Below are 26,850 nucleotides of genomic sequence, written 5' to 3'. Positions count from 1 at the left end.
AACATTCAAGTATGTTTCAAAAGAAAATAATAAAAATTAAGGTCAAAAAAGTACCCATTAGAATAAGAGAAACTGTGAATTGTGAATAAAGATCCTACACAGACCCATACAGAGAACAAAGGCTCCTCGCTGGACAGTCATAGGCAAAGAACGTGTCGCCCAGCAGTGAGTGCAAGAGGAAATTATTCTCGAGCCTTTTCAAGGAAAATGTTTAGTTTCACTAATAATTAAAGAAATGCAAATTAGTCCACTTCCAGACTCTCCACAAACGTTAAACCAACAAGCTCTTAAAACCCTGTTTTAAAAGTCTACAGTTGGAAGGCTTTGAAGAAACATGCATTTTGGGGTGTTCTTCGGAAATTGGTGCAGTCTTTCTGGAGGGCAATCTGGCAAAGTTTACAAAACAGGGCATTAAAATAGCTGTCCCCTTTGACCAAAGTATCCCACTGGTGGAAATTTTCCCTACGGAAATAATTCAAGGGGGAAAAATGTTGAAACAAAGGTTTGCAACAGGGCAAAAATTCTCAGGGCGTAGAGAGAGGGGCAGACCCCCCCATAGGGGAGAATCTGAAGGACCTGGAGATATCCGACAGCCTGTGTCTGCTTTTTTCTATTCCCCAATTTCTCGTATTTTCTATTCACACTCTGGCCTATATTCTCTTGGTTAGGAATCCCACTCTACCCTTCCGCCTTTAACGTTTTTATTTTTTAACTTCATAACTGAAGTCTTACACGTATTTTTTTAGGTACTCAAAGAAAAGATAAATTATCACAAAGTGAACACACTGGTCCAACCACCCAGGTCAAGGAATGTACCACCCCAGAGGGTCTTCTCATGCCAGGTCCCAATCTCCACCTGCGTCCTCCACACCTGAGATCACTATTAATCTGACATCTAACACTGTAAAATGTCTTGCCTCTTTTTGATCTTCATATAATTATTATCATACAGAATGCATTATTCTATGCCTAATTTCCTTTGCTCAACATGGTTTGTAAAATTTATCTACATTGTTGCTCTGTGCCTTGAAATTCTTTTGTTTGCTTGTTTTTGTATGTCAGGTATTCCATTGTACTAACATACTACAATTTATTTATCCAGCCTGTTTTTCATGGACATTCAAACTGTTTGCACTTTTTGGTTATTACCAGCAACACTGTTGTAAATAATTCTGCATGTCTCATAGAGTACACGTGTATACGTTTTTGTGGGGTACCTACCAAACAGCCAGGCTCCCATGTTACAGGGTATGCCTATGTTCAAATATTTTTAGATAATGCTGAACAATTTTTCGAAGCTGTATCAATTTGCACTCCCACCAGTAGTGTATGAGAGTCCCTGCTGTCCTACATTTTTGTCAACTTAAGCGCTGTCAGTCTTTTAATTTTAACCATTCTGGAGGGTAGGCGTGGTACTTCATTATGGTTCTAATTTGCATTTCCCTGATGCAAATAAAGTGATGTGAAAGTCCTCCCCCTAGTGGGTAAAATCTGAATTACCAGGGAGATTTTTTTTTTTAGAGTATTCAGATTTCTACAATACCCGGGCCTTCCTCCACATCTCTTCCCCAAAGTGTCTCTAAGAATAAAAAGTGGACCATCTTTCATAAAGTCATTGTCCATTGGATATCCTCTTTTACGAAGGGCCTCTTTAAGTTTCTTGCTCATTTTATATTTTTTAATATTAACTTGTAACAGTTCTTTATAGATTCCGACACAAACCCTTTGTTAGTTACAAGTGTTGTTGCCCAAGTTTTAAATCAACTCATTTTCACCCATACAAACATGAGGCTCAATGCAAGTTCAATTTTGTCATTCTCAGAAGTGACCAGTAGGTGGCGCCCAAGCCTCGCGCCTGAGCCTTCCACGGGCTGTCCCCGCATTTCAGCTAAATCTCCCAAAATATTTCACAAGTAAGCAAACTTTAAAGAGTGAGAAATCAAACTTAAACCATTGTACAACTAGATGGAATACAGTTAGAATGGGGTTTCTTGGTAGGAACAACACATTAATCGTTTTTGCTCAGAATAAAAGAATAAAAATGTCTTTACCAAAAGGCAGGAAAGCTGGGGTGAGGCTGCCCTGGGGCTGTCGGAGCACCAAGTGGATTCCTTGGAAATACCCTCTGAGAGCAACCTGCAGGCAGATGAGAAAAGGCCATAACTACCAGGCATGGCATTGGGACACTGTTTCACTGTTCACAAAAGGCAGGGTCTGCGAGGACAGCAGAGCAGGGGTCTTTTCGGGGGGGTTATAAGTATTTTTCCACCTCCTTTCCCTTATTCCTCTTTACGATTTTTTCATTAACTATATTTTGTGATTGCTGAAAACTGACTTGGTGGGCCTTAGAAACCTGGTGGGAAACCAGACCCACTCACTGTGATGGAAATGGTGTTCACAGGTGAAGATGTTTGAACCTGAGACCTCATAACTGAGGAGCAGCCTGCCTCCCTCTGCCTCTCCTTCTGCCTTGCTCAGGGTGGATGCTCCCCTGAGCTGGCCCCCCACTCAGCCTTGGACAGGCCTTCCATCCTCCTTGGTCTTTCCCAACCCCCTACCCAATGAATGAATATATGAATGAATGAGTGAGTGAGTGACAAGGTCCTAGCCTTTCTGAGCTTAGAAATCAGAGCATACAAATTCCACACCCAAATCAAGACCCCAGGAGAGAACGTGGAAGCCCTACAAGTAGAGGGAGCGACTCCAAGAGGGAGCTGTGTGGGGCTTGGCGTGATGGGTTGGCTTGTAATCAGCTGTGATTATGAGCAAGAGGAGAAAGCATGTCTAGTTGAGGGAAAGACATAAACCTGGGCCCAAAGCATATTTGGGATGTGGTGAGAAGGTGACCCCTTTCCTCCAGCCTTCACAATGGTCATCAGCAGGAAGACAGGAACATCAAGCCAGAGATTCAACTCATTTCCTGGGGTAGCCAAGACAAGGTTTTCCCCACTGGGGATCACCACCTCTGATGTCCCCAAGACCTAGCGCAAAGACTGGCACACTGAGATTGCGTTAAATGAACTCATGGGTGCTTTTCATTCTCTTCTGACCCATGTCTGTTCAGACCCAGCACAGCCTGCCTTGCAGCCCATGGAAATAAAGAAAGGCTCAGAAAGAGGCTTGGTTCTCTTTTGTTTTCTTCGCTGGGGATGACTGGACAAGCTCGTTTTCTGAGCAATGTGGAAGTTCCAACCCTTACCGGATTTCACATCTTCAAAGGCGAAGGTCATTGCACCACTCAAACTTCCTGGTTCTGGGGACCGCCAGCGTAGGTGTCCAGAGGCTGGGAGCTGGGCAGGCGCAGGGCCCACAGGTCCAGGTCAGGAAAGCTCATGTCTGCCGGGTGGGAGGGGGTGCCCGGCGCCAGGCTCTGCTCCTCCTCCTTAGGAGGAGAGTCTGACTGTTACTGGGGATGCTGAGGCTGCTGCCCAACACCCGCCACCCCAGCTGACAGTGCCCAAGGCCTGGGCAGGAAGAGGATCCCAGCCGGAGTGCACATCAGTGTAAATGTTGCCCCCTAAACTTTGGCGTTTGGAGTCTCCCCCTTTTCTCCTGGCCCCAGTGGCACTCAGTGGTTTGCTGGAACCAGCTCATACTGCTTGCAAAAGCTAATTGTTAAATTTTCAGGAATTTTGCAAACCAGTGGTGAAACAGCCATTATTTTCAAAATTAAATTATAAAACCTTACAAGAAAATGTTATATTTTTAAAAAGCAACAAATACTCAAAATTTATTACTTCCTAATTATTCTTCTACACTCATAGTTATATATGCTCTTGAGGCTATCCCTGCCCACCGTGTCTGTGTGGTGGGAATATTATACGATAGTGAGCTATGGCACATCTCTTCCCAATCCTGCATTCAGTGCCACCATCGTTGGTAGCTTGAAATTGGTCATGGTGGGAATATTCACACCACCGAAATCAATAAATGCCACCCATCAGGGCTTTTTGCCCCGAGCGCCTATTGTCACACATTGGCTGGCACACCGAGGCACCTCACCCACGGCTCACAGAAGCTAGTTGTGCAGCGGCTGGGAGGACGGCCAGCCCTGGGTTTTCCACCTGCTGCTGCCAGCTCTGGACCTTCTTCTGAGCCAGCCCAGAGGGAGGAGAGGGAGGGGGAAGCAGGGAGGAAGTGGAAGGAAACTGGAAACTCCCCTGGCTCCCCCAGGGCACAGCCGGAGAGCCTGGCTCACTGGCGGGTGGGCAGAACCGTCTGGAGGGATTCAGGGGAGAAAAGTCCGGGGTGTGGAGGGTAATAAGCAGAAAGGAATAAGTGACTGAGGTGAGCAGACAGTGCAGCAGTCCAGGAGGCGGGCCTCGTGGAGTCACAGGGGAAGTCACAGAATGTTGCACTGTTGTGACCGCAAAAGAGAGGGGGGCCAAGAACACACAGAAGTTGGAGCCTGTGGAGCTGGGGTTTCAGTGAAGCCTCTACAGTGCTGGTGCCTGTCGCTGGCTATAGTAATGAGGAGGGTGGTGGGCACAGAGAGGAAGTCCTGTCCTGAGGAAGGAGCTCCTGGTGCTGCCTCATCCTTAAAAGTTCTTCTCTAGGGGCATCCCAGCCCTCCTCTCCACACCCTGCCACACACTTGCCCTACATCTTCGCACTCACACCTAAGGCTTCCAGAACCTTCTATCACTGGAGACACTCCAATTTCTTTCTCGAGCTGGATGTCTAAACTCGCCACCTCGTCCTCCAAACCTGCTGCTCCCGCAGGCTCCCATCTCACAGAGGGGCAGCATCGAGTGTCAGCTGCAAACTTAGGAGGCTGCCTTTGTCCACTGACCCTCACAGCTCAAAGAAACCCCCCCCATCTCCTCCCCACATCCTTCCTCAACTGCCCCGCCACCTCCCAGGCCTCTGACCACTGCTTTCGAAACTCAAATGAATTTTTCTCTTTCATGTTCCCCATGTTTTGAAAGTTGCCTATGACACTGCACTTATAAAGTAATATACTTTCCGCCCTTTTGAAAATAAAGTTGTACGTACAACTTCGAATCAGAGCTTCATCCACCAAACGCCCACTGAGCAGATAATTATGCGCCAGGCTCTGTGCTGGGCACGAGGGATGCAAAGCCAAATAGGGCCTGGCCCTGGGCCTCTGGGTCTCACACCTGCTTAGGAGAGAGTCACACAAAGAGAGAATAAACCGTAACAGTGCCCTGAGGTCAGGACAACGATGGGGTGTGCAAACGGTCCTACGGGACGTTGGTGGTAAACCTGCCAAACCCAGAAGGCTGGGTGCCCTCGCTGCCACCTCGCTCTCCCTCACTCCTTCCACCCAGTCACTCCCCGGACCCGTGGAGTAGCACCTCCTTAAACTCTCCAATCTGTGCCGTCCCCTCGTCCCACAGCCACATCTTGAGTGTAGGTCGCCACCCTTTGCCACCTGGACTCTGCTCCAGTCATTCTCCAGACCAAAGCCAAAAAGGTATTCCTTGAACACAAAGCCGACCAGGTCATTCCCCTCTTTAAACCCTTCAGTGGCTCCCTGTTGCCCTTAGGATAACGTCCAAACTCTTTCGCATGGCTTCACAGCCCTTTCTAGTCGAACCCACATTCACACCAGAAATATTTCTCATGTATTTGTCCACTTAGCGCCAATTTAACTGAACACTCACTATGCGGTAGGCATTGTGGTGGGGACCGCTGTCCTGCCGCGAACATAGCGCACACCCTTCCCTCTCCCGGAGCTTGTCATCTAGCAGGGGACACCGACAGTAAACAGACACTTGTACAAGTAATTGATTGTAAGTGTGAAGACTGCAGGAGAAGGAACATTTCCTCGTCAACTCCCTGCTTTGACCACCATCAACTCCTCGCCATGCCAGCCTTCTCCTCTGTCTGGGCTGCTCCCTTTCCTGAGATGCCCTCTCCTTCAGGTGGCCAGAACTCTGTAGCGCTGCCGGTCAAGATTCCCTTCTCTGGGGCCCTCCCTGAACCTCTTCCATCCAGGGCCCATGGATCCTGCTGTCACCCTGAGCGAGTGCAGAGCACAGGCCCTGTGTCCTCTAGGCCTGGCACAGGACTGGCACCGTAAACCCTCAGTAAGTGTTCACTGTGTGAAGGACTTCTGGGTCCTCTTAATCTGTGTGTGAGTATTTGCATTTCAAATAAAATAGGTATAAAATCATTGACATCGATTTCACATATTTAGAAAAGTCTGGAGCTGAGTGCTAATAAAGGTACAGGGAAATATTCCTAAAGCCCTAGAGCAGGATGTTTGTGAACCGAGGCCTTTCTGGTGACTGTGACTAGGAGTGTGAGGTCTCCGGGAGGCCCAGCGCGGGTGTGGTGTGGCTGCCGAGGTGAGGAGCCCAAGGCTGCGCTGCCCTCTTTGCTGGGGCTGCCATCTTGCCTCCCGGCTCTCGGCCCAGAGCCCTGGCTGACCTCCCGCTGTCACCCACCACCCTGTCCCTGGATTCAGCTCCTGTGGGCTACACCTTGCTGGGGAGAGGGCAGCTGGGAAAGGAGGGGAACCCCCCAAGGGGGCTGAAGCAGCCGGACACGAGCTGCATCTTAGGGCAGCTTTGCTGAGCATCTGGGCTCCTCTCTGCCGGGTCTGGGGAGGGACGCTGCTCCCCGAACTCCCCAAGCCCACGCACCTGCCCGGGCCTTGTGGCTGAAGCAGGTCTAGGAGCAGCAGCAGCTGGGTGGGGAGGCAGCCTTGTCACCCACCCACTCTGCAAAGCCTCCTGTCCCCTCTGGAAGAGGTTTTGTTCTATCTGGGAGTCCCCACCCTCAGCAACTTATCCACAAAATCCCACGCTGCTCCGTCCTTCCTTGGAATCAGAGAGTTGGAGGATCGCCTGGTCCACTCCCTTCATTTTACAGTTGATGAGACCGAGGTCCTGAGAGGGAATTAAGTGCCCAAGGTAGCACAGCCTGGCCGGTAGGTACGGGCAGAGCTGCGCTTTCAAACAAACAGAAAGGGCAGTCTCCTGAGTCTCCATCAGCCCGGAGCCCCGTCTGCCAAGCCTGTTTTGGGTTGCCTGCCCCAACTTTTCCAGCTGATTTGAACCCCAAAGCCACGCCCCCAACAAAGGAAACTCCAGGAATCACACCACCCCCACCTATACCCTCCTCCACACCCACTCTCATTCATCTGCCCTTCTGACCCAGAGGTGGGGGCAAAGCTTGACCCAACCTGACAGGCCTCTTCCAGGCAGGGACCAGGCGAAGGGACAGCACACTGCCTCCACGTCAGGACCCACCTGGGTGAGGAGTGGCTGCCAGGCAGGCCTTCGAGAAGGAAACCACGCACAGGTGTGTGCTGTTTACCTTCCTGCCTCACAAACAGGACTGGGCGCTCCCTGCCTGACAGCTTAAAGCCCCAGCCTCTCGCATCCACACAACCGGCCTGTCCCGCGTCATCTCCCGCCACTCCAGAGCCCACGCTCTTTCCCATCCTGTCACCCCGGCCTCAGACGGCACCACACCCCTGTGCCTCTCTGGCTTCGTAGTTAGAGAGATCTGTCTCAAATGCCGTCCCTGCTTCTCCTCACGGCGAGCCCCTCCTGGTTAAGACCCAGCTCAAAGGTCGTCTCCCATCCTCCGTGCAGATGCTTCCTTCCCTCCTGGCTCCTCCCTGGCATGTGCGCAGCCTCTGTGCCACAATCAAGAAAATACAAGGTCATGAATCTGTGTCCCCACTAGACCCTCAGCTGACAGCAACAGTGTCTTTATCTTCACATTCTTAGAGCCCAGCACGTCGTAGACACTCCATAAAGGAATAAATTGCTAAACAATGTCAATATGTGGGCCCCGGATTTATCCCAGAGCTAAATCAGGAAGCAAGGTTTACTGTTACACATGGATTCCTTCCAATGCCTTTATTCAACAAATACTTGTGGAGGGTCGCTGTGTGAAAAGCACCGTATAGACGAAGTACTGGGAGCTCAAAGCTGGAGTGGACACGGGATTCTGCGGGGGTGGTAGAGACAAGCCGGAGAGAGTATGAGTTATCAGGAAATGGCTAGCACTGACTGGCCACTGCTGTTAGGAGCAGATTATCATATCTAATCGGCCCTACAAGGTAGGCGCTTTATTATTCTTCCCACTTTACATACGAGGAGACTGAGCCTTTCAGAAGTGGAGAGACTTTGCGATGGCTCAACTAGTAAGTAGTAGTGGAGGCAGGATTTGAACCCAGGCTGCCCCCACACCCCACATGCTCAGACAGAAAGATCTGGCATAAGTATTTTATTGTCTTAGTTAGTGGCCCTCAACCTTGTCTGCACACTGCAAACACCTGGAGAGCTTCCAGAAGCGCTGATGCCCACTGGTCCCACCCCAGACATCCACATGGTGCAGCCTAGGCACTGGGGGCTCTCGTGTGCAGCCGGGGCTGAGGCCCCCGGCTCTAAATGGGGGAGCCCAGTGTCAAGTGTGTAAGGTGTGACCCACCTGCAGCCGGGACGCTCCCTGGTTGTTTCAAGGTCCTGTCTGGGGAGATGTGGAGCTTTCCTATCCCCTTGGGAGGGGCCTCAGATTGTGTGGGCAGGGCTGGCACTTCCTCCCTCGCATTTTCTCAGTGTCTCACCAGCTGTGAGCTTCCTGTGGCCTAAAAGTTGCCAAAGACATCTTCCTGGGGAAATTCCATGGTTTCCACGCAAGGAGGCGTGGGTTCTCCAGGATGCCACCCAGCTTTCAGTATGAAGGAGCCAAGATCTGTGGGTCGCAGTGAAGACAGTGGATGAGAGGCCTCCAGGTGGGCAGCTTGTGGGCTGACACGGCCGGGTGGGAAGAGACCACACACCCCTCAGACCCCAGGAGGCAGGCTCTGTCGGGCAGAGGCAGCAGAGCGGGAGGAGGGTCCTGGCTCCACCAGCTGACTGCTGCCCTTGGCAGACGCTGGACGCCACACACTTGCAGGCTCCAAGGATCGGCGAGAATCCCCAGAGCTGGGGAGCCCGGTTGGGTGGATGCAGCCAGCAAGGCTGGGTTTCCCCCTCTTGGGCCCAGGCTGTGACTCAGGGACAAATATTGAAACCAGATGGTGACCTCAGCTCCCTTGCCCACTGGGGAGCATGACCTTGCCCCAGAGCCCTCTCAGGAGCCCAGGGAGCCCAGGGTCCAGTGGCACAGAGGTTGGCAGCATGACATACATATGCGGGGTACACAGAATACTGCCATCATGAGCTGGGTGCCCCAAGCGCCCTGTTCGTCACAGAAGTGTTATGAGCATCATTTCATTGAATCCTTACCACAGCCCTTGAGTCAGGTGCCATCCCTTCTTAGGTTTCCAGAGGCAGAGAGCTTGGGGCTTCTCCCGGATCACACGGTCCCTCAGTCAGCAGAGCTGGGTTCATGTCTGCAGTTGCAGGGTAAACGGACTTGTTCACCCTGGATCTCCCAATGACAAAACTTCCTGCCTCTCAAGTCCTAAGACTAGATGATTCACGGACCGTGTGACCACGCAGGGCCATCACTTAGGGTGGCCACGTCTGTTCTTCTAATCTTAGGGACTAGGACGTGCCCTGTGGCTTCACCCCATAGTGACCATGTGGGGAACAGCTTTCTTCACAGGCAGGACAATGGGTAAGACCCCACAGCGGCCACAGTGGAGGGTGGGGCTCACCCCCAGCCTGTACATATTTTTCAGGGCAGAGACCCTGGTTTCGTTATCTTTGTATAAGCCCCTCCCCATATTACCTAGCACAGTACATGGCATGTGTACTTAATGTACTTAAATGTTTTCTGAATGATTAAACCCAGTGACGAATCTTTTTGCAAAGACTTGTGCCATAATTGATCTGTGGAATACTGAATCTCAAGGATTCCATTGATTCACAAATATATGTGATGAGTGCCTGCGATTTGCCAGGCACATGCCCGCTGCTAGTGCTCCAGTGGCAAGCAAAAAATAGCTCCTTGTGGAGCTCCAGTTTAGAGGGGGAAGGAATTAACTAATTTCCCAAATGCACATAAGATGACAGCTGTGATAAGGTTGCTAAGAGAAAGGGCCACCGGACTATGGAAGTGTAGGCAGAGGGCCTGTCTGGGGGCAGGGAAGTCTTCTTTGAGGAAAATCTTTGCAGGTCAATCCACCCACCAACCCATCCATGATGGCCCATGTGCCAGAGTTTGCTCAGCAAGGAGCCTGGCACATGGTGGCTGCTTGAGTGGTTTTCCCCCGAGGTCCTGCAGAGCAAGAGGAAACCCTGCATCCCCTGAGTGCCCAGTCCTCAATCCACACCCAAGCTTTTAGGTGCAGGTTGTCCAGTCAAGAAGAAAGAGAATTTTTGCCTTTTTATGCAAAGCAGCTTAAACTGAAACTGACCTCATCATGAGTGTCTGAGGTTGTTTCCAGGAAGTGGTGAGCGAGGGAGGGGATGAGCCAATTCTTCAGGAGCCCTGGGGACACACCCAGATTGCCCAACACCGCAGGGCATTGCAGCCCAGCCACCTCCTAGGCCTCGTTGTTGGCCATGGGGCCCCAAGGGGATGTCCTCGCCACTGCCATTTCCTCTGGAGCCCAAGGTCTGCAGGAGACGACCCCAGACGGAATCTTCTCCAGGGTCAGATCAGGGCGAGGTCAAGCGCAGGCCTAGAGGAGGGACCCTTGGACCAGCCAGATGAGGCACACAGACCAAAGTGTCTATCAACGACCAGGGGGTGGATGATGACTGTCCTTTCTGATGCTTTGTCCCTGAGCCACCCTCATCCGTTTCCAGGGCTCTTAGTTCACAACAACAATCCTCCCGGCTCTGGACACGTGCTGTCTCCTCCCCTCGGCTTCTGTGTGGCTTTCTGCTCAGTTCTCCTTTCTCTCTCCTGACTGGCTTCTTTCCATCTCTACTCTCTCAATAACTTGGGGTGCAAGTGCCCCTAGATGGCCTCTCAGCCCTGACTGTTCTCCTCAGGCGTGTGCCTCTCACTCTAACTCTTGTCTGTCTCTCACTTGCAGCTCCTGAGAGAGACAGGCTGACCTCATAAACCTTTTCAAGCCAAGGCCTCGTGGGGTCGTTGAGAAGGGGACTGACAACACTGCAGGTCCTCTACGCTCTAATCTCATCCCCTTCTGATCCTCCTGATGCGGGGTCGGTGAGCCGAGAAGTCGAAAGAAAGATTTCTTGGACTCTCAAGATCTGGCAGTAGTGCTCTTTTATTTAGAGAATAGTGTGGAATAGCATGGGGACAGGACCCATGGGCAGTCAGGCTGCTGCGTGGGGACAGGGCCCACGGGCAGGAGGAGCCGCTACTGCTGCCCCCGCTACTGCTGCTGGCACGGGGAGCTGCTGCTGCCAGCATGGGGACAGGATGTATGGGCAGTCAGAGCTGCTGCGTGGGGACAGGACCCACGGGCAGGAGGAGGTGCTGCTGCCCCCGCTACTGCTGCCAACATGGGTGGAGAGTAAGGCTAAATTTAAGGCATGGGTATGTGAGCCATCTCATTACAAGACAACGGAAAGAACATGTAAAAAAGTTAAAATGGTATCAGTGCAGGTGGGGTCTGGCCATTGGGTGGTCCCACAACTTTTAGATAAGAATCAAATCGGATTAAGTAAAGGCCAGAAGCCACCACCCTAAATCAGTTACATGAGGTTGCCAGACAGTAACCAACTTAAGTTCTTGCCTTCCCCATTAAGAGCTTCCAGCGATAAGGCCATCCTGCCTTCTTCCTGGCGCAGAGAGGGAGGCATCTTTACAGATGGAGGTTTCCCTTACAAATGTAAACGTTTCTCAACAAAGGGCAAGCAAATTCCACTCCTCAGAGCCTGTTTCTCATCTGCAGTTTTAAAATTAACCAGCCTAAAATCCTCATCACTCTCTCCTTCCCGCTGCTCAAACTGTTTTTCGTTTTGGATGTAGAGATGGCTACTACATCATCACGGGTTCTACCCGCCTCCACGGCTGAGAACAGAAACGCTGTGCTCAGTTTCCCAAGCTTTGTCCTCCAAAGAAAAACCCTTTCTCTCCCAACATACTGCAAACACGTGCAGTCTGGCTTTCAGGCTACGGGCTCAGCTATAGATTTTAGAGCCTCTACATTGAAACTTCTTTGTTCTGGACCAGAGCTTCTCAAACTTTAGCCATGCATGACAACCGGAAGAGGTTATGTGTTAAAGCACAGAATCCTGGGCCTCCCGCAGAGATTCAGACCCAGTAGGTCTTGGTGTGGCCCCAGAATTTGCATCATTTCCAGTTGGTGCTGAGGCTGCCGGTCCACCAACTGTACTTGGAGTAGGACCGTTCTTGCATCTCAGTCCTCACCCTGAGGCAAGAATGTTCTGGCTTAAAGTTAGAGGGAAGAAGAGCAGTGAGAAAATGATGCAGGAATGAAATATCTCAGTGAAACGCTTCTAAACATTAACTTCCCTCGGTTTACCCCGAGATGAATCTCCCTCAGCAAAGCAAGGTTCTGAGAAGTTAGGAAACTTGCCCACGGCCCCCAGGTCTTGACTGGCAGAGCCTGGAGTTGGGTGCTGACCTGTCTACTTGCTCCTGGCCCACTGTGTCAACTGTGAAGCTGAATTAATGTAAGGTTTGATAGTCACTGGCAGAACCACTGCCATTTGTCCTGACACAGGCGGTCAATAATGTCATCTCTACAGAGAAATGAAGATGTTCTCTAAGGTGTATGCACCTACCCACACACCTGATAAATCCATGCTCCTCTGGTCAGGGTGCCGGGATGTGTGTGACTGACAGGCAGTCAGGGCAGCCTGGCCAGGAGAGGCATTCCCACCCTTGAGTCTTTCACGCCTGGCTTGACCCTGCTCTCCAGATAGCAAGAGTTCCACTGATGGCTGAGGACCAGCTGAGAATCTCATTGGCTGGGGGGGGAGTTCCCCGCTAATCACCAAATGTTGTAAGGAGCAGAGAGCTTCAGCACAGTGGCTCTCAAAGTGTGGTCCCCAGAGCAGCAGCAGCCTCATCTGGGAACTTGTTAGAAACCCAAATACTTGGGTCCCACCCTGGAACTACTGAAGTGGAAATTGTGAGTTTGGGACCCAGCAATCCACATTTTAACATGTCTTCCAGGAGATTCTGAGATACAGCTAAAGTTTGAGAACCACTCTTCTACTGAAAGAATTAGCCAGATTTCTAGTGTGGTTTGGAAGGATTTGGTTTGGTGACGTTGAGGGTTTCTTGCTTGCTGAGCGAGCCCTAACATATATCAGTGGCAGAGGAGTTGGTGAAGCATATACTAATCCAGCTGTGGGATGCTGCCTCAGCGTGGTTCGATGAGCAGTGCCATGTCCGCGCCCAGGATTCGAACCAACGAAACACTGGGCTGCCTGCAGCGGAGCGTGCAAACTTAACCACTCAGCCACAGGGCCAGCCCTTTGTTGGTGTGTTTTTTACAATCTTGAGCAACTTCCAATTTTGGGTTTTTGGGAAAAAAGCAAATCAAACGTAATATATGGTGGAGGGAGGGATTACTGCATATGGCATAATTATGCCAGCCTCTGTTATCTCTTGAGGCAAGATAGCAAGTAAATGTGGGACATACCATAAAACTCCTCTTTTTTAAGTGTCCAATTCAGTGGTTTTTAATTTTAAAAGTAAGTGATGCCACACGAGAACTTTCTGGAGTGATAGAAATGTTCAGCAGCTTGTTTTGAATGATGGTTTCATGGTGCATATAATTATCAAAATGCTTCTAACTAACTAACAATTAAGATCTGTTCATTTTATTATATCTAAGCTATACCTCAATTAAAAAAAAAAAAATAGGGGCCAGCCCCGTGGCCAAGTGGTTAAGTTCACACACTCGGCTTCAGCAGCCCAGGGTTTCAGAGGTTTGGATCCTGGGCGCGGGCATGGCACTGCTCATCAGGCCATGTTGAGGTGGCATCTCACATAGCACAACCAGAAGGACCCACAACTAAAATATACAACTATGTACTGGGGGGCTTTGGGGAGAAGAAGAAAGAAAAATAAATTGGTTAACAGATAGCTCAGGGGCCAATCTAAAAATAATTATAATAATTTTAAAAGTAAATGGTGCCACTTCAAAAAAATCTAAAACAATTAGAATTTGAGAAATGTTTAGTGGTTGACTCAATGAACTTGTCTCCAAAATAACAAGCAAACAACAGATCAGATTTGCCTTGTGGCAGGAACTCATTTCTCAGTCACGTTGACAAGGAGAATTCAGAGAAGCAAAGGCATTATAACATAAAATGAGTCAGGTTCACCTGCCTGGGGCCGTACAGCCTTAACCAACACCACGGAGCAGCATCAACTTCACAATTACACACGACAAAGTAAAGGAAACATCACACACATGACTCGATATAAATACAAAAAAGTGGAGTTTAATTTTTTAAACAGTACTTCCTCTCTTCAAATAAGCAGTATTTTATTATATATACATATATTATAAGTCATAGTAGGTGAATGAGCAAATTGGTTTTCGAGTGTGTGCGAGAGTTATCAAATTTGGGGTTTTCCTTAATTTTATTCTAATTTTCATTTTGTAGCTAAGCATATGCATGCACACAGGCAGATGATGTAGTAACACACCACCAAAACAAAACAAAAAGCCTTAGTTTCTAGAGAGAAATTATATCATTGCTTGAGGCAGCTTTCTAAGCATGGGGAAAACACATTATAAGGGATAATTACCAGAAAAACGAATCCCAACGCCTCCTGCTATCTTAGGTACATGCGTTCATTTCATTCCTATTCAAACCGCACACCATCACTTTTGAATGTGAGAATATATGTAACGTGCTTGTGTGAATATCGTGATGATTAATATGGAGATTCGTCTCTAAGGATATATTTATATATTGTATAACATGTATATATATGTAACTATTTTTGTTGCTATGTCTTTTCTGGATGGGAGATCCTCTATGTGGGCATAGACGCAGTGGCTCTTATCTTTGGCCAGGTGTCTACACAGGTTGGCGTCAAGGTGGGGTGCATTTACCTATGGGTGTGCTCCAGCAAAGGTTTATCACTGGGGCGTTGTGAACTAAGGTGGAGCCATCACCAGAAGAGCTATGTGTGAATTTCAAACAGGCAATGTTCCCACTCAGGGAAGAATATAATTTTAAACACATTAAGAGTGTTCTACTTTATAGCGATAATGATTTTTTAAAAAGAGAGAAGGGAACACTTATTGAACAACTAGTACCAAACACCACGTTAACTACTTTATTATCTCACATAATCTTCACAACTAACCCAAGCAGGTACAAATTAACCCAATTTTATAGATGAGGAACCTGAGGTTTGTCCAAAGCGACACAGGTACTAAGTGGCAGAGAGGTCTGATTTCAGAGCATGTAATTTCATTCTCTACCAGAAAGTCCCAACTAAAATGTGAGAGAATTTCCCCAAGAAAATAAAAAATGATGGCGAATGAGTATTTAATTAGACCTCACTCCAGTTTTTAGCGATATGGAACAGGTTTTTAAGTTTTTTATTCAGAAAGTTTCCTTCACATCTTGTTTCTCATGTGAGAGAATTATAGATGTTGGCGTAAGGCTCACGGCCATAAAGCTGAAAGGACTCCAGGCTTTGGTTTAATTGCCAACGGTAACAACTCCTGACAGGGAAGAGCTCTCCTCTCTCTCTAGGGTCCAGGACGCATCTCCCGGTCCTCCTCCTTCCCTAACCATTTCTCCCCATCCCCATCAGGGACCAGACCCTCTTCCCCTGCCCATGTCCTTCATGACAATGTCACTCTCTGTTCAGTCTTCATGTCACTTTACATGCCCTCTCCCCTCTGCCCCGAGTAGGCAATCTCATCCACGCCCTTGGTTTTACCACCCCACAAACTGTCTCCAGCTCACGCCCCGTTGCAGCTCTCCAGAAGTAATTTACATAGATAGCTCCCTGGCTCCCAACAGGATTCCAAGGCCTAACTCATTTTCTTCCTTATCTGCCCCTCCCTTGAACATTCTATTTTTTTCCTCCTATATTTTCTGTCTTGGCACCACGCACCCAGCTACTCTCAGGTGAGAAATTTGGAGTCATTTTGGATATCCCTCAGCTACATCCAATGAGCCTTGAGGTGTTCTCGTCATTCGCTCTCCAATGCAGCCTCTTTTTTTCATTCCCTCCACCACTGCCTTGGTTGGTTACGGCCTTACTGTCTGTACCCTGGGCCACTGGCAGCAGCTGGTCTCTGGCCTCCAACCAAAGTCCCTTCCAATGCGCACCCCCCACCTCTCGTTGCTATAGCCCATACTCCATTAAGTAAACTGTATTCTCTCTTTCCCCAACTTAAAACCCTTTTCTGGTTCCTTTGTACCTGCAGGATAATAGCATAAAAGGTCCTATGTATTCCACCTATCCTGCTTTATAGTCCAATATTAAATTCCATGTGTTATACTACTCCAAGTTTCCAGAAAGTATGTTGTTTTGACCCCTTATGCCTTGGTCAATATGCACCTCTACTTCAATTGCCCTGCTGACTTCTCACTATTGGTTTTTCAAGAAACTAGACTGATTAGTCTTTCAGGATCCATCTTCTTGGGAAAACTTTCCTTTGTACCATGTGCTTCTTTCTATCCTGGCTTTATTGTCACTGTATTGCTTTGATTTGTTCATAAGTGTGTCTCCCTTTCCTACGTCAGATCCTTGAGGCCAGCACAATGCCCTCCACATAATGAATGCTCAGTAATCGTACAACTTCTTAAATATTTAAATTATACGAGAATGTCATTATGATATCTCACATTAAAAAAGGTCAAAGTCCACATCAAAGAGAATCTTATCCAGATCAAATTCTGTAGAGACAGCAGTTCGAAACAAGCTCCTCTGGAGTTGTTCTCATGACCCAATATTTATCGAGGACTCAGGGCAACAAGTGGACTTTGGATTGGATTCTGGACCTAAAACCACAGCTATAAAGGACATTACAAGGAGAGAAAATAGAAACGGATTGTATGTTAGGTGATACTATTGTACTAATGTTAATTTTCTTAGGGAGGATACTGTATTACAGTCAGCTAGAATGTCCTTCCTCTTAGGCATGAAAAGCTTTACGACATCTGCAACTCATTTTCAAAGACTCTGTTTTAAAAGAGCATAATATACAGAAAGATATAGCAAAGGTGGCAAAATGTTAATTTATAAAAAGCGTGAGTGTTCTTTGTACTAATTTTTCAACTTCTCTGCATATTTGAAGATTTGTGAAATAAGACATTGGGGGAAAATGCTAAGAGCACAACCAAAAATGAAATCAATAAATCTTTTGAAATGTAAATGTCAATATGACTCTTGGCCTTTCTCCCTCCCAAACCTGCTGCCTGCTCCCTTCCATGGCCGCGTTCACCCTTAAAGCCACCGCATTTCAATGAAGCTTGTGTTTTAAAGTTGAAAGGCATGGTCACCCCTCATAAAACACTCTACAGTTTGCTCTCCTCATTGGCCAACTATCACAAGACCGTTTAGTTTTATTTTCCTAAATGGTATCACATTGCACTTTAGAAGTTTAAGCAAATAAAATTGTGCTTCCTAATGGGTACATGTACTTCCTTGAGATGAAACATGAGAAATTTTCAATCTGAGGAAACTTGAGGCCACAAGGAAGCAGCAGAGGTTGGCAGAAGTAGTCTTGCTTTAATCCTTTCAGAATTGCTGAGCCTCTAGCAAGAGCTAGTTATTTTTATTGCCTTGACGGTGATAAGAATTTAGGCCTTCTCTTAAATTTTTATTATATTTAAACAGAAATTAAGAAAAAAGCATCTATCACCTTTATTTAAAAGAGTTAATAAACCTAGGTATATACCCAAGAGAACTGAAAATATCTGGCTGCACTAAATCTTGTACCTGGCTGTTCATGACAGCATGATCCATAATAGCCCAAAAGTGGGAAGAATCCAAATGTCCACCAACCGATGGATAAATAAAATGTGTCCATCCATACAATGGACTATTAGTCATAAAAAGGAATGACATAATGATAGAAGGCATAACATGGATGAATCTTGAAAACATTATGCTAAGTGAAAGGAACCAGACACAGAGGCCACATAATGTATGATTCCATTTATACGAAATATCCAGAACAGGCAAATCCATAAAGACAAAATTCATCAGTGTTTGCCTGGGGCTGGAAGCAGAGGGGTCAGGAATGGCAGAATGAATGCTATGGTTACAGGGTTCTTTTTGGGGTGATGAAAACGTTCTGGAATTAGATGGTGGAGACAGTTGAAAAACATCATGAATATACTGAAAACCATAGAATTGTGCACTTTAAATGGATAAATACTATGGTATGTGAATTATATCTCAATTTTTTTTTAAAGTTAATGAAAAGCAATTTTCTGCTTGGTCCTATTTTCAAGAACAGTCAAGGAGGGAAGCCCAGAGGCATGCTGGGTTTGATTGCACCTTCAGTCTCCGAGTCACCACTGGCCAGAGAGAAGAGGCGCCCCAGACTCCTCCCCTCCCCAACCCTCACAGGAGCACCATTGTCAGCCTTGGCATCTTTAGGGCCAATCTCAGCACGCCCCACCTTCCTATTCACCACCAGAATCCCAGCACGTCCTCCAGGACCCATCCTTATGCAATCTCATACCCCATCTCTTCTTCATTTTCCTCATTGAACTTATTACCATCTTTTCTTCATCTCCCTCCAGAATTCAGTTTTATTCATTACTTTATCTCATCTGCACAAAAACAGTCCCCAGCTAACAGTTGGTGCTCAATAAATTTCTGGTGAATGAATAAACTGGGAAGAAAAGTTTACACAGAAATTTGCACTGGATATTATTTAAAAGATGAAGCTCCGTGCTTCAAAATGTGTTTCTCTCCCATAAAAAAAGACTTTCTCCTCCATTTAAATATGTATCTAATCTTTAAGAAATCTTGCACAAATGGTATTTTATTACAGACAATCTAATTTACAAATCTTTATACATTTCAAGGAAAACAGTCAGGCATCATAAACATAAAAATTTCAGTACACAAAAGTCAAACTTACAACAAGAAAATAAACATAGAAACTTATTTTTGGACTACGTGGTTATCACTGCACTATCTTTAAAATTCCTTATCCAGAGTCCGAAAAAGTAGGCAAGCCCTAAAAATGTAGCAGAAGCATTTCCGCACACTGGTATCCATAATCTAGTTTGTGCAGAAGTGTTTCCACTAGATTCATAGAGTACTCTTGGGAAGAAAGGGGCGAGGGCTGGTCATTTGGTTGCCCTTCGGACCTTCTGCAACTCTTCAATGGGCTTCCATTCTTGGTTGATTGTTATAAGCTTTAAAAAAAAAGGAAAATAAAAATGTTTTGCTAGGATCTGTCCTTCCTCCTCTCGTCCCCTTTTGGGATCTGTCCACACTCCCCTCTGGAGAAAGCACCACCACGGCATTTGTAGTCAAAGAATCACCTCTTCCCATCTCTAAAACATGCACAAAACAGTAACACAGGTTGGTTTCTATCCCTCTATCCCTCTAAAGAGCCCTGGGGTTCCTAATTGTTATAGGATCAGAGAGAAGGGTATTATACATTCGCCCCACTTTCACTTAACAAGTTCTAAATTTTTAAACTTCCCAAGACTTTATATGACCTATAAGTTCAAAAAAGTGCATCAGCTCCTTATGAGTGGATGGATAATGCTCCTAGCATGGGGATTGGCACACAGTAGGCTCTTGACAAAATTTCTTCATTGTAATTACTCAGTGAAGGTACAAGGGATCTAAGTCATACATAAGGGAAAGGGAGAGAGCTGTGGACAGTCCTTGACTTTCAAAGGACTCATATACAGAGACTCTCATTTATCCTCACAAGTTCTCTATCACCCCAGGACCTAGGAGATGTAGGTGGTTTCAAAGATCCTAAACATCCTTCACTAAGTCAAACTGTGTTATTAGAAAGTTTTGTTAAAAAAAAAACAAAACATATAGGGGTCAGCCCTGTGGCTGAGTGGCTGGGTTTGCACACTTCACTTAGGCAGCCCAGGGTTTGCCGGTTCAGATCCTGGGCACAGATCTGCACATCACTCACCAAGCCATGCTGTGGTGGCATCCCACATAAAAGAGCTAGAATGACGTACAACTAGGATATACAACTGTGTGCTGGGGTTTTGGGGAGAAAAAGAAAAAAAAAAGAGGAAGATTGGCAACAGATATTAGCTCAGGGCCAATCTTCCTCACCAAAAAAAGTATACTTAAAAATATATATATATATATCTTTCCTGACAGACCTAAGTAGTATTCATTCCAACAGAGTAAATATTTCTTACTTCCAAAATATTTAAAATGTGAAAAATCTTGGCACTACTCTTAAAAGAATGAGTAGATATTAGCTAATTTTGCTTAAAGAGAATGCCATTCCTGTTTTCAGGAACTCCTGTTATTTATCACAATAGACCTTATATTAACTTTAGATAAATAAAGCATAAAAATGAGATAATGTATTATAATAATGATAAAAGTTAATATTTGACTGCTTACTATGGGCGAGGCACTGTACTAATGGGCTCTGTGTGTTTTATCCTCTTTAATCCTCTTAATTCTGAGGTAGAGCCTTATTATAGGGCCTATTTTATACATTCTGCGAGTCTCAGGGCAAATTGTCTAACATCACCTGTGAATGATGGAACAAGGACTTGCACTAGATCTCTCAAACTCCATAGCACCCTCTCTAACACTCACCAGCACCCTAAAAGTGAAAGGTATTACATCTATTTTGCTGACAAGGGTGCTAAGGCTTGAGCTAACTGTAAATCACTTTCAAATTTAGCAATACCTTTGTAGGTACACTAGGATCCACAGTTTCCCAAGGTTCTGGATTTCTTTTTCGATCAATGCTAAAAATAAAAGAAAGCTGATTAAACAAAGTCAGCGAATTTAAACCAACTCTGATCTTGGGTCTATACACACGCCAGGGACAGACCCAGACTGCCTACCCAGGCATTCATCCATTCACTGAAATTGAGGGAAGATTCCTATCAATCTGCGCTCAAGGAGCTTCACTGTTTGGCTCAAACATTGAGGATCAACACCTCTACAGGTAGGAGGTCAGATTCCCTTCATTGGGCCACACTGGAGAATGTTCCCATAAGATGAGTAGCAACGAGGGTGGAAGCGCCAGGATAAGAACAAGCAAAAGTGTTCTTGCCCTGGTTTCTGGCACCAGCAGAAGGGCTGGACTTGAAGGCTGTAAGGTGGTGAACTGCAGGGCACGAGGTCCCTCTGTCAGACGCGAGCTTTACTGGCCTTTCCAGCCCTGCACCAGGCCCAGATCAGTTTCAAGTCTTTTTCTTGCTCTTATTCCAGGATGTGTGGTATTTTACCTTCCTATATCCAGAGCTGAGATTGGGTTCATTGCCGACAACTGAATCTATAAACTCTACCGAATTAGGAAAGACCTTTCTAACAAATTGAAATGTAAAAATTTCTTTAAAATGACGATTTAATTTTGATGATGTATATCCCAAAATACCATTTAAGAACTTTAAATTTCAAAACTTAAAAAGAAAAACAATCAAACTACGCTGCAGGAGAAGAGGAGGAGGGTCAATGGATGAAAGGATATTTAGATACAGGAAACAAACTAATTTTATTCATAGCATAATTTAAGAGTCTTTTGATACCAGGATGTTTTCTAGCCCTGACTCCAAGTTCACAATTTAACATTCTCATCCTGGGGAGAAAAACCAGGAAACTGATACCATGCATTTCCTAACCCGAAGGTCAACCTAACACTGCCACAAGCGTTTTTATAAATGGTGCCTACTTACATCACATCGGTTTTTCGAAGGGAATATAGAGCAAAAGACGTAGCTCCAGTCGCCGCCACGGTCATGAACGCCACCAAAGGAATAAGCTAACAGAGAACAGGTGGAGAGTAAATATTCCGATGTTTCAACGTGAACTATAACAGAATTGCTATATACCATTGTACACTTTCTTCAAAATTTGCACCCTCTGTTCATCTTTTTAAATTAATATTTTCAGTCGAGATTTTCAACTGCTTTAGAAACTTACCTCCTTCTTTTTCCTCAGGAGTTGGAAAAAGTTCATGATGACTTCAGTGTCGAATGCCAAATCTAGAATTAAAAAGTCCAAGATATTGATCAAAACTTCAGCCCCTAGGACCCAACCTGGGAGGCGTCGACCCATCCAGCGTTCTCCAAAGCCGAGCCTCGGGCCGGCTCGCCGGCGCCTGCGCCCGCGGGCAGCTCACCTGGGGGACGGGCGGGGCGCCGCGCAGACGAAGCTAACGCTCAGAGCCGAGCGCGCCTCGGCCTCGGCGCCTTATATCCCAACCACAACCGCTCCGGAAGCGCCGGCCCGGGCGTTGGGGTCACGCGGGCGGGCAGGGGGCGTACGGGACCTGCCTGACTCGCTTTCCCCGCTCGGCGCCGGCTCCCGGGCGCCCCCTGCAGGCCTCCGTGTCCACAGACGCTGTGCAGCCGAACGCGGGCGCCGGCGCCCCCTGCCGCTCGCCTGGGTTCTAACCCGCCGCCCCGCGCGAGCCCGGGCTGGGCGTGGGCGCTCCGGATGGTTCCCGGCCAGCCCCGGCGCCTGCAAGGGTCGGGTACTGGGAACAAGGGGTGAAAACCAACCCCTCTAAAAGGGGATCCGGAAAAGAAGCCGCCGAGCCAGGGGTCCTAGGGGAGGCTCCCAGGTGCAGGCAGGTAAATGAGAATTAAATCTAATGACGTTCAAAGCTGCAAAACGTGATGTAGCGCACATATGGTGATAAGTGAAGTTAAATTGTAAAGTGCTTTCAGAATAACTCCCATGGTATCCTGATTTTTCCCGTTGAAAAAAGTCAGGGGGTTAGGGGAGAAGAAATAAAAAGAATCAGCTTGAAAGACTTCCGAGAGAAGATCTATCTCTGAGACGACCCCGACGGCTGGCTTCGTCTTGAGGTCCCCTTTTAACTCGCCCCTTAGCTAGCAGCCTGGCCTTGCACAGAGCATGCAGGCGGCTGCAAAACCACGGAAATAAGGAGAACAACAATTCCATTAAATCAGCGGCTGTGTGCCAGACACTGTGCTGGAATCTTCTCCACATTTTTGCAAGGTATGTTATTTAGGCTCAGAGATGCTCTAGTCACATAGCCAGTAAGAGGCAGAGATGTAATCAGAACCCAGGTTTGTCTGGCATCGACATCACTATTCTTTCTGCTCCCTGCTCTTAGCTACTGCAGTTAAGACAAGAGCGCAAGCTCAGTTGTTTAAAAACAACTATTTTTAAACTATTTGAAGTCCAAGCTATGAGTTAACGTTAAAACAGAAACATCTTAATGTTCCGTGGAAAGGGCCAGACCCAGCTCTGTTTCAACCTCATTTAATTCTAGACAAGGGCTCTGCATTCATACAGACCTGAGTTCAGAGCCCACCCCTGCCACACTTTACTACCAGACTGATTTCGAGGAAACTACTTCACCTTTATGAGTCTCAGTTTATATATCTGTCAGATGGGACAAACCTAGCTCAGGAGGGAATTGGAAAAAATGTATGTAAAGCACGTGGCACTCTGCCTTGCCTGTAGTAGGCACTCAACAAATAGTAATTATGGTTTGAAAAGATTTGTTTTATATGAAGCAGATCATAAATGTAGCTTCCTGCCCACTCATTATGACAGGGGTTCTTAATGTGTGACCCCAGAGCGGTAACTGGAGACATTTCTAAAGCTACTTTTGTCAGAAAGTTATTTAAAAACAAAACCCCTCATTTTGTTAATTAAAGATAATTTTTCTGGGAAGGAAGAGTGGAAGGAAGAAATCTTATAAGAAATTAAAATGTGTAGCCCCTGCCTGGTAAGGACCTCAAACTCAGAGCCCTACTTGACCAATGTCATTTCTTTTCAAGATGCAGTACTGTTTTCTAGTACTCTAGGCATTTTTCCGGGAGTGGGGACACAGTAAATTTAAAAGATTAATGACACAAGTCTTTTACTTCAGGGTTCTTACAAGTTAGTGCCCACAAGTAACAACCCCTCCACAGATAATTCATTCTAAGGAGGTCTGAGAAAATTTATAAAAGATGAGGGTATTTATTTGAATGTACAAATAGACAAACCAACTGTAAGAGACATTTATTAGGCCAGGTATGAAATAATATTAAAGAGTATTGTTAATTTTGTTAGCTATGATAAATGGTATTATGGTTATGCTGAAAAGAAAACCTTAAGAGATTGCATATGGAGATAGTTAAGGAAGAAATATGATGTCTGGGATTTACTTTCAAATACTTCAGTTAATAAAAACAAATGAAGCAAACAGCAAAATAATTATTCAATCTAGGTGATAGGTATGTGGGAGTTTATTATTCTATTTTTATGCATGTTTGAAAATGTTCAGAATAAAATGTTTTAAAAACTCAGAGTAGGAGCCAGCCTCGTGGTGCAGCGATTAAGTGAGCATGTTCTGCTTCTCTGCGGCCCAAGGTTCGCTGGTTACCAACCCGCGTGCGGACATGGCACCGCTTGGCAAAAGCCATGCTGTGGCAGGCGTAGAGGAAGATGGGCATGCATGTTAGCTCAGGGCCAGTCTTCCTTAGCAAAAAGAGGAGGATTGGCAGTAGTTAGCTCAGGGCTAATCTTCCTCAAAAAAAAAAAAAAAATTCACAGAGTATACAGTTAGATATGATGTGCCCATATAACCTTTAAGATCTGCGTATTTCTATTTGCAGCAATAAGAATTAGACCCAGAAAGCCACTTTCCCGTCTTTCAGTTAATGCCCAGGTTTACTGAGCTTGTGGGAGACGCGAGGTCCACGTGTAGTTTGGGCTTTCCCAGGATGACTAGCAGGCACAGTTCCCACTCTTCAAACCCTGGCGGCCCCCAAAGGAACCAACTCAGGACACTCACCAGCATCATCCTCTGTGGCTGCTTCAAAGCCAATAATCCCTTAGGGGAGCTTCCCTGCCCCACCCCAATTGCCAGAAACTTCTAGAACTTTCTCTAGCTGCCGAAACCCAGGCTTGCAGGAGCATGGAGCCATGGCTGCTTGGTTTCTACTCCAGGAATTTAAATTTAGATTTTAATTGGCCCAGCTCAGGTTTTATAATGAAAATAGCATATTCTTTTATGAAATATTTTTTGTTGAAAATTCTTTCTGCCCATCCTTCAGTGGCCACCTAGTTATCAGGTTTAGCAAATCCTGGATTTGTTAAATTTTGGAAGGTCCATATGGTTTAAGGCTGTTAATGTGGCTCAGAAAGGAGCTTGAGCTCAGTGTAGGGAAAACTGTTCACACTGCCCAGGTGCTTAGAAGCTGAAATGTTTTAATTTTCTCGCTGATTAAGAACACAGCTTTTGGAAGTTGCCCAGAGCCATCCTTAAAACATTACAACTGAGTCAAAGAAAACCTTGATCTGCCTTCATCATTTATTATTTCGATGAGAGAAGACACATGAATTTTGTCCTCAGGCTTCTAAAGTTCTGTCGAGAAGTTATAGTTGCAATTTAAAAAGACATTTTGAAATCAAAACTCAGCCTCAAACTAAAGAATGGGTCCTAAATTTCCAGCCTAACCACAAGAAACTTTTTCTACAAAAAAACAAGGGGCCCACAGCTAGAGTATGAATTATTGAGTTCAGGCCAGACAGGTCTTGGGATGGCAAAGGCTTCACAGCTTCCTTGTCACGTAAAATCAATAACGGATAGAGAACATGAATGAAAATTGTCAGAGTTCTTATAAAGTTTCTAGGTATTTTCCCTACTCCTCAAAAGCGAGGAGTCAGTAAGAATAATTTTAACTGCATTATACTTTGTACTTGTAAACAAGACACGTCTTTTCCTTAATTATTCCCAAATAGTGAGGTTTTGCTTACTCACTAGTCCTGGCTCCAGTCAGAAATAGCAAACTTTCCAACAAAGGCCTAACACTGATGACTTCCTGTATTTCAGAAACTGTGCTGTGATCACACCCCGTCCATCTGTTGAAGTGCATCTCCTTGCTGTGCTGAATTCCCTGAATGATCTGAAGTCCATGCTCCCAGTGGCCCTATCAGTGCCATGTCTGTCTCTACTACACTCCAGCACCTAGGATGGCACCTTGAGTGATGGTTCAGTAAGATGCTCACTAGATATTGTTAGGTGAGAAAAATAGGAGGTACAAGTACTACGTTTTTTGGGTTTTGAAAAATTATCTATACATGCAAAGGTACTGGAAAGTTAAATACCCAAGTGTTTTCTTCATGTTTATCTGTACTTTCCAGCATTCTAATTACTTTTACCAATTACTTTTTAATTCTAATTACTTTTGTAATAAAGGAAAATAAAAATGTATATATAATCTATGTCCTTAAAAAACACTTATAATTACAAAAGGAAAAATAGTAGCTATACAGTGGAGAAACTGGACAGTACCGTAAACAAGTGATCAAAGTTAGTATCACCAATAATGTGCAGATGTCACATGCCTCCAGCTGCGCTGAGGACATGACACCCCTTCTGTAGCACTCCACTGGTGATACATAACCTGAATCTGTCATGTTGTGACATCAGACAAACACAAATCAGGAACCAGTTGTTCTATAAAATACTAAGTGTGTACTCTTCAAAAATGTCATGGTCAAGAAAGACTGGGGAGGGGCTGGCCCCGTGGCCGAGTGGTTAAGTTCGCGCGCTCCGCTGCAGGCGGCCCAGTGTTTCGTTGGTTCGAATCCTGGGCGCGGACATGGCACTGCTCATCAAACCACGCTGAGGCAGCGTCCCACATGCCACAACTAGAAGGACCCACAACGAAGAATATACAACTATGTACCGGGGGGCTTTGGGGAGAAAAAGGAAAAAATAAAATCTTTAAAAAAAAATTTAAAAAAAATAAATAAAAAAAAAGAAAGACTGGGGAAATGTTTCAGATTAAAAGAAGCTAAAGAGACAAAAGAACTAAACAGAATGTATGATCCTAGACTGGATACTGTAATGGGAAAAAAATTACTATTGGGACAATGGATTAAATTCAC

At 46.1% G+C, this 26,850-nt stretch overlaps 1 protein-coding gene and 1 long non-coding RNA gene across 3 annotated transcripts in view; both read right to left on the bottom strand.

The window, feature by feature from the left end:
• Window positions 1–9,336, bottom strand: part of LOC124235343 (uncharacterized) — a 48,042-nt gene extending 38,706 nt beyond the window's left edge. Inside the window, exons 1-4 of one of the 2 annotated variants that reach the window (XR_006887450.1) lie at window positions 9,213–9,336; window positions 8,413–8,676; window positions 3,200–3,382; window positions 2,052–2,136 (exon numbers count right to left, since the gene is read on the bottom strand). This is a non-coding gene — a long non-coding RNA (uncharacterized LOC124235343). Of the gene's footprint in view, window positions 1–2,051; window positions 2,137–3,199; window positions 3,383–4,995; window positions 6,987–8,412; window positions 8,677–9,212 lie in introns of those variants that run through there. The other variant, XR_006887449.1, reaches the window with a different exon arrangement.
• Window positions 9,337–18,756: 9,420 nt separating this feature from the next.
• On the bottom strand, window positions 18,757–22,244 carry C2H15orf48 (chromosome 2 C15orf48 homolog). Its single transcript, XM_046650908.1, has 5 exons — window positions 22,112–22,244; window positions 21,913–21,974; window positions 21,666–21,751; window positions 20,672–20,732; window positions 18,757–19,181 (listed from the first exon to the last, which is right to left on the bottom strand). The coding sequence occupies exons 2-5, from the start codon at window positions 21,946–21,948 to the stop codon at window positions 19,113–19,115; spliced, it is 252 nt and encodes an 83-aa protein (XP_046506864.1). The 5' UTR covers window positions 21,949–21,974; window positions 22,112–22,244; the 3' UTR covers window positions 18,757–19,112.
• Window positions 22,245–26,850: the final 4,606 nt, after the last annotated feature.

Source organism: Equus quagga, chromosome 2, assembly GCF_021613505.1.
Source record: "Equus quagga isolate Etosha38 chromosome 2, UCLA_HA_Equagga_1.0, whole genome shotgun sequence".
Classification (NCBI taxonomy): domain Eukaryota; kingdom Metazoa; phylum Chordata; class Mammalia; order Perissodactyla; family Equidae; genus Equus; species Equus quagga.
The sequence above is the reverse complement of the archived record's forward strand: the minus strand, read 5'-3'. Positions and strand labels throughout refer to the sequence as shown.

Bases quoted from the DNA above. Each gene is read 5' to 3' on its own strand.
- C2H15orf48 (XM_046650908.1), bottom strand. From the start codon at position 21,948: ATGAACTTTTTCCAACTCCTGAGGAAAAAGAAGGAG. The intron at 20,733-21,665 runs GTAAGTAGGCAC...TTTTATTTTTAG, and splicing joins CTTCGAAAAACCGATGTGAT to CATTGATCGAAAAAGAAATC. The intron at 19,182-20,671 runs GTATTGCTAAAT...TTTTTTTTAAAG, and splicing joins ATCCTAGTGTACCTACAAAG to CTTATAACAATCAACCAAGA.